General features: G+C 32.6%; 1 protein-coding gene across 1 annotated transcript; it reads right to left on the reverse strand.

The window, feature by feature from the left end:
• Positions 1 to 2794: 2794 nt before the first annotated feature.
• On the reverse strand, positions 2795 to 4368 carry LOC137406989 (putative uncharacterized protein FLJ46204). Its single transcript, XM_068093590.1, has 2 exons — positions 4247 to 4368; positions 2795 to 3248 (listed from the first exon to the last, which is right to left on the reverse strand). Exons 1-2 carry the CDS (start codon positions 4366 to 4368, stop codon positions 2795 to 2797), a joined length of 576 nt encoding a protein of 191 aa, XP_067949691.1.
• Between the last annotated feature and the right edge of the window lie 3845 nt (positions 4369 to 8213).

An 8213-nucleotide genomic window follows, 5' to 3' on the forward strand; every position in this document is an offset into this window, starting at 1 on the left:
CGGCTATAAAATTTGTACCATTCCAATTCTTCCTTGACTTTAGGAGCAAAGTAACTACACATAGTAAAATCATCTATGACATGTTTGATCTATTTTTGTTGATAGCTGATAAGTCAAATGTCCTAAACAGCTCCCGACCTTTGACTCCACGAGTTGTGAGCAGAGTAGGCACCTGCACATTCTCTTCTTTAGCGTTATTTTCTGTTGCTGTCATATAAAAGTCAAAGTGCTCCAACTGCGCTGTCCAATTTCTGTTAGCATCACTCAAAGTACTCTGCTTACTTTGGAGCGGAGTACATTGCCAGGAAATTGAGAGGCAGCCTCAGAGAACCGCTACCTACCATGTCTGCAAACTTGCGTAGTCATTGTATGGTAGGCATGGTCCTAAAGTCCTGACTCCATGTTAAGTTGCTTGCAGTACGTATTATATATAAGGCGAGTGAAAGTATAGGATTTGTATGTGTGTATAATTTATTGACTAAACCACAATTGAACACAAAATAGTAACAGCTATGCATGCTAATGAGTACACCATAGCTATCCAGAATAATTGCTTAGCTATTCAGTATAATAGACTAACTATACAGGAAAATAGCTTCATAACATAGTATTTTAGTACATTTTTGATGATGCTGATTTTTACTAAGAAGTGATTGCTTGAAATAATGACTATGGGTTTCTATACCACATTTTGTATGTCTATATCTTACGATATTTTTGCATGCCAAAATTGAAAACAACTGAAATCATAATTGTATACCAAATAATTTTTTTATTGTAACCGTAGCGAGGTAGACTAAATTTAGCCACTATACTTGCTGATGATTTTAGATTTAAACGCCTTCACATTTTTCTTTTCCTTCTAATTTATTTCAACAAAACACTTTTTTCAAGTTATGAAATTTTAAACTTACAGTTGTTTGGAAACCGTTACAGTTGTTTTATTTATTTTTAATTTAGTTGTTCTGCAAAAATCTCTTTTTCATGATATGAAATTAAAAACTTAAAGTTGTTTGACAATGTTTGAAAACCTTTACAGCTTTTTTTAATTTCTCTCTTAATTTATTTTAACTACACTTCTCTCATGATATTTAGTTTAAAAGTTGGAATGGGAAATCGTGTCATATGTTAAATCCATGTACAAATCAATTTCTAGACAAAGACTTTTTTCTTTACCCGGGCTATGCCGTGTAGTGCAGCTAATAATAATTATATTCAAGAAAAGTAAAAAAGAATTCTGTTAACGTCTCGAAATTATAAATTCGAGAGTATTTCATATATAATTAATGCTTCAAAACTTGAGACAATAAAACAAAACCAGATTCATCAACTACTAACTACTGTATTTAAATTTGTGGTTATATACAATTACTTATTTGCTTTACATTTATTTAGAATATGAAATTTCAATTGGAATGGAAATACCTGCAATATATAAAAAAATGGATTATGCATTAAGTGACGGTTTTTTGGTCTGTGCTAATACCAAAACTACAGAGATCTCTAAAGATGATTTTGAAGCGGTACTTTTATCACCAGCTCATGCCTACACAGTGCTTGCAGTCAGAATAGTCAATGGCACACCGTGAGTAATCCATAATATTAATTTAATTTAGGCAAGCAGCATATGTACTAGCATAAGTACATGAGATATTGTTAGCAAATTTAATAATTGGGATGTCTGATGTTTGCATTTGAAGTAAACATACAAAAGATTATTTTAAAAATATGCATGAAATACAAGACACTACTAAATTTAAAACTTGGGTGAACTTGGAAAAGCAATGAAAAGACAAGTCTGGTTGTTATATTAACCTAGGTGAATACACAGCATTGCACGGGTAATAAAAAAAGTTTTTGCACAGAAAGTTCCCTTTTATTTATGTTACAGCATCTCCCTATTTTTTACAGTAAAATAAAACATTTTGTTTATTTCTGTGTTTATTCGATCAGTTCATAATTTAAATATCTAAAGCCTGAAAGTGTTGCTAAAGCGAATTGTTGAAAAATAGGTTTCAATTCTTATGCTACACATTTGCTCAAGATTTAACACAGCTTGTAAGCAATGGCAGGTAAGGTAGTTACTTTTCCAAAGTTCTTTGCCCTATAAAATTGATTAACTTGACCCGGTCTAGACCTTTATTACAGTAACAGGGATATTCAACCATCTGAGAACAGCGTTGGTTTCTTAGTGTGCTTATTATAGTTATGTTGCATGTCATGATCTCTAACAAAATCTTGGTCCTAAAACTTGCTAGTGTTAAACAATGATATGGTGTGTTTTAACAAGTTTAATAAGTATGTGCAAATTTAACCATAGTATGGCAAGGTCAACATACCACATCTTTATAGCCCATATTATCCCAAGTAGGCTGTGTGATGTAGTAGATAGTCTGGGAGAGTGAGTGAGTGGGGGAGTGAGAGTGAGAGTGAGAGAGAGAGAGAGTGAGAGAGAGTGAGAGAGAGTGAGAGTGAGAGTGAGTGTGAGAGTGAGAGTGAGAGAGAGAGAGTGAGAGTGAGTGTGAGTGTGAGTGTGAGTGTGAGTGTGAGTGTGCGTGTGAGTGTGAGTGAGTGTGAGTGAGAGTGAGTGAGAGTGAGTGAGAGTGAGAGTGAGTGAGAGAGATAGAGCGAGTGTGAATGTTAGTGTGAGTGCGAGTGTGAGTGCGAGTGTGAGTGCGGGTGCGAGAGTGAGTGCAAGTGTGAGTGTGAGTGAGTGAGTGTGAGTGAGTGAATGTGAGTGAGTGTGAGTGAGTTTGAGTGAGTGAGTGAGTGAGAGTGAGTGAGAGTGTGAATGTTAGTGTGAGTGCGAGTGCAAATGTGAGTGAGTGTGAGTGAGTGAATGTGAGTGAGTGTGAGTGAGTGAGTGAGGTTGAGTGAGTGAGTGAGAGTGAGTGAGAGAGATAGAGTGAGTGTGAATGTTAGTGTGAGTGCGAGTGAGTGTGAGTGTGAGTGAGTGAGTGTGAGTGAGTGAATGTGAGTGAGTGTGAGTGAGTGAGTTTGAGTGAGTGAGAGTGAGTGAGTGAGTGAGTGTGAGACTGAGAGTGAGGGTGAGAGTGAGAGGGAGTTTGAGAGTGAGTGTGAGTGTGAGTGTGAGTGTGAGTGTGAGAGAGTAAGTGAGACTGAGAGTGAGAGTGAGAGAAAGGGTGAAAGTGAGTGTGAGTGAGTGTGAGTGAGAGTGAGTGAATGTGCAAGTGATTGTGCTAGTGTGAGTGTGTGCGTGTGAAGGTGAGTGTGAGAGTCCAGCTTGTCTGAGTAACAGGTGTTTTCGAGTTCAATTTCAGTGTAAAACAAGTTTTTTTTTGTAAATATCTGTTTCACAATAAAATTATTTTTATTTGTATTTTTATTTTTATTATTTTTATTTTTAAAAGGTCTATGTACCTTTTAAACTTCACACTATTCGAAATTTGCTCTGTACAGTTTAAATATAAAAAAAACAATGAGCAGCTAAAGGTGGGTGTAAAAAGGATTACTGTTGCAGCACGGTCTCACTGTGTTCACAGTTTTTAAGAACAATACCTGTATGTTTAAGTACAAATTTAAAACGAGGTATCAGGCTTTTTTATCTGATTATCATACTTTCTATGTCTGCCCTAAACTTAAAGAGATGCAGAGGCAAATCCTAGTGCAGATAAAACGATTCCAAACATGAATATATTTTATTATTTTTTAGAATTACGTAGACTTAAAATAAGAGTGTACAAGCAACTGAAAAAATAATATGGTACTTTTGAATAACTACGAATTAAAAATCTAAGTAATGTTTTAGGAACAATAAGCTTTTAAATTTGTTTTTAAATAACAAATGCAAAAAATAATGATGGCTAATTGTTATTTAGTGCAAGTGATTGCGATCATGATACATGTATATACAGTAAAAGTTTTAAGATGAAATCAGTTCAGTTTAGTGGTTAGGCGTACTTGTTTGTTCACTTGGGATTTGAATGCAATGGATGACTTCTAGTCTTGTGCATAGTAGATTTTTATTGTTCGATTTCATCTGCTATAACCAGACACCATGACAGCCAATAAAAAGACAAATAAAAGTCAAACAAACACTGAAATTTTTATATATAGATGCATACGTGTTTGTCGTACCTGAGTAATATGTAGAATGATATTTCAGAGATAGAAGGGAACAGTAAACAAGTTATTGTAAACAAAACTCAACAAATATAATCTCTAAATTACAATTAGATAATATTTTTAGACTGGTTTTCATGCGTAATATTTGGGGAGTCCAAACCTGGACAGGAGACTGGAGTGAAACTTGCTGCCTCTGGAAAGAAGTTCCTCATAACGAGATACCAGAAGAAGGCTGTGGTAGTGCTTGGAATGGAACATTCTGGATAAGTTTGACTGATACATGTCGGTAAAAATACAAAAGTATCACTGTTTTCTCACTTTGAAAAAACTCTGCATCAAAACGAAAAAGTGGTTGTTAATAAAAAAGTTGATTATATCATTATGCGCAAATAAAAAGCAAGTTGAGTAACAGTTTTAAATATTTCTATTCGCTGATGAAAGTCTGTACATGGACCTACAATATACACGTAACTGTGATTAGCAAATCATTAACAAATCACACAGTAAAATAGTGTAGTTTTTGAGTACCATATTTGGAAATGTATCGTTAACTAAAACTTCTCAAACAATGGCAGGTTTTAAAGGCATTACAGATAAGATTTGCAAATTCTAAAACAATTTTCTGAATATGACATACACAGCAGCTGCAATGTCAATAAATCATTGTTTGATTTCCAGGTAAGAAAACTTTGAAAAAGAATAATGCAAAATAATACTTTAGCCACTTTTCTACAATTATACAATGTATGAATTTAAATACCTATGTAGTTTTAAAAACTGTTCAACAAAAAGTTATAATTATTTTATTAATCTTGTGAAATAAAGAATATTACAATGTTTGAAATGTGTACCTTTTAGCTACCACAAACAACATCCAATTACTTTAATGTTTAAGCGCTACTAAAAAGATTATAAAATTTGATCAATCCATAAAAACGAAAGCTTCCCAAAATTTTTTTGGTGAATACCGTTAATGCTAGTTAAAAATTAGAATCAGAATAATAGATTTTTTAAAATATTAAGTTTTTTGTGTGAATGAATTCTACCCCAACTGCATCAGTAGAATATGTCACTGTTTAAATATGCTGAGCAAAATAGTTGATTATAATTTTACCCAAGGGAATGCAAATACTATATTGTAGTACCTTGTGTTACAAGATTGTCTTTTTTTTAATTACTTGTTTTTCTATAAAAATGTATTTTAGCTGTTACTAATTTTTTTAAACAGGAAAACAAAACATTTAAAGTGTGGTTGTCCAACTGCATAGATTTTGTTTGTGAAAATGCTTCTATTTTGAGCACATAAACAGAAATATGTTTTGTAAATAAGATGAGCAACGTAGGATTTTTTTAGTTGATTTTGGTTGCTTGAGCAAAACACAAAATTTAAAGTACCGCAAAGGTTCAAGAGAACCGAGAAACCTAAATTTAAAAACCTTTAACAACAAACCTAATTAATAAATGCTTTCAATGATGTCAGGGTCAATCTAAAACAAAAAGTTTACCAGAAGATAATGTACAAAACCAGTGTCCATAAAACAGTTTTCAGGGGGAGAGCTGCACCAGCTTTGGCTGAGGCTTGTTTGAATGCTCTGAACGGTGTATTCTGCACACAAACTCTTTTTAGAAAGGTTGGGACCACATGTCTTTTATCCAATGATTTTAGCAGCAAGATTTGTAATTCAAGCAGTGACTTATGTTATCATAAGTTTGATGTCAATAAGTGTGATATTTCAGTACTCAACAAGTTGCACTCAAGGTTTTGTAAAATTTCACTGTCATGATTTAGTGAGATTTGTGAAATACTAAACATTACTGCTGCACTATATCAGTTATTTGTGAAGAAGTTTTATTAGTGAATTACTAGTTATTACTATAATATCCCTTTATAAGCGATTAATACATACAAATGACGTTTATGTTCCATATTAGTGCACTAAAATTAAAATTGATAGGCAAAAGATGTTTATGCGTCATATCAAAAAAATACCAGCAATTATTATGATATAGCACTATATCAAGGATTGGCAAAATATGTTTATTGCTCCAATAAATCTATGCACATTAATGTATCATATCACTCAAGTATTAATTGTTATTATAGCACTCTTTCAGTGATTTTTAAATGATACTTATATATCATATCAGTGAATTAATAATTTTACCAGAGGCTTTTATTAGTGATCGATAAATGGTGTTCAGAGGTTATATTGGGTAATGTATACTATAATAGGATAATATATGGATTCGATGTGTGTCACTCACTCTGGGCACAGTTGCAGGTTCACACAAAAGACTGTGTAGATAATTATTCTCCGTGCTTCATCAACTTATGCAGTAATCTTTACAGCACTGTACACTACGCTGGCACTAGCATGTAATTAGATAAAATTGTGTTATCAAAGATACAAAGCCTCTAAACATTGAGGCGTAAATTTAAAAAACCTTTTTCGCAAAAAAAATTTGCTATTTAAAAACACTTGAAGAATCTTTTTGGGTAGTATTTGATATCAACTAAATACACACATATAAATACCAGATGAGTAATTACGTAGAAAGGCAATCAACGTAAAAAAAAGTGAGTCGTAATTGTTATAGGTTTCTTTTGGCTCTTTTAGTGGTCAACTAAAACTATTGTGAGCTGCTGATGGCCTGTGTAACTAAACAGAGATTGTAGAACTATAATTTTTAATGACCCACTAGTAATTGTTATTATGGCCTACTATTATTGATTGACAATAGTTGTTTGTGTTTCTAATACTTCTCACAGTTATTCTTTTCAATTTCAGGTTTTTTCATGAAATTTCCATTTGCTACACTCGAAAGAACTACCATGAATACCATCTAGAGAGCCAGCTGCCAAGATTTGATGATGTGATATGGGAAACCTACACCTTCGAAATTCTACAGGACTCTAGAATTGATTTGCACCTGTATAATAAAGTTGGGTAAGGGGACTGACACATTTATGCATTCTTTTTTTCCTATAAAAATGGTTTTATATTTGCCTCTACTGGAAATAAAACTATGGGAAGTTTTTTAACGGAGAACAACAACACTGTACTTCATTAGATGGACAATTTAGTATTCAAATTTCTTCACAATGGTGACAAATAAATTTAAATAAAATAAATATAGATTCACGGTTCAATTTATAAATTACTTATATAATTGCTATATCACATATTTTTCTGTGTTGATAAACAAGACCCACATCAAAATCTCTGTAATTACCTGCCAAGCAATGGTAGGGTGAAAATTGTAAAAGTTCACAAATCTGGCCGAATTGTTAGTAATTGCTATCAAGTATTGTTTATATTTTATTGCTATAATTTTATTTGAGATATCAGATAAGCATTATTTTTTGCTATTAAAATATGATTCATCATACTGCTTTTATAATTGTTAGCCTAATACCAATCAGAAACATGTAACTGCTATTTTATACCCTGGTAATGTTAATCACCATAATGCAAATCTGAACTTTTTAAAAAGCTTTCTCCAAATAATAACAGCTATAATTCTTTTTTTAAATTAAAACTATTAGTATGCAAAATCACTAAATTTCTAGCATATGATATGAGTCTTACATGGAAATAGGATCATTCTGAAAAAACTTTCTTTTGCAGAAATTGCGATTTTGAAATGAGGATTTACCTAAATTAGTGGCCGCAAATCAGTGTATGCTTCACTGAAACCATAAAAACGTAATGAAGATGTGAACATATATTTTAATTGGTACATTGTAGTGCTAGAAAAGGAAGCATTTATTATCCACATCTTATCGTCGTCTATAATGAGAATGGAGACATAGTAGATACTAGTGAAAGTCAAAATATAAGCGGAGCTAAGTGGTCTTCATCCTTAATTCTCCCTGGAAGATATAAAGTTGTGGTTTTCTCATTTGGTCAATGGCACGCACCAGGTGGGTGCCATAAACTATGTATTATTGAACAAGGATAAAAAGCATTGTTTTTTTTGTTCAACATTAAAATCGTCTTACAAGTGTGTGTAAAAATATATAAACACTGTTTTAAATAAACCTGCTTCATTTCAAAGCCACTATTTTAAATCAGACTATCTTTTTAGTTTGTGTAGGACCTGGTTATAGATTTAGTTCCAAACTT

The sequence above is a fragment of the Watersipora subatra genome, chromosome 10, assembly GCF_963576615.1.
Source record: "Watersipora subatra chromosome 10, tzWatSuba1.1, whole genome shotgun sequence".
Lineage (NCBI taxonomy): Eukaryota > Metazoa > Bryozoa > Gymnolaemata > Cheilostomatida > Watersiporidae > Watersipora > Watersipora subatra.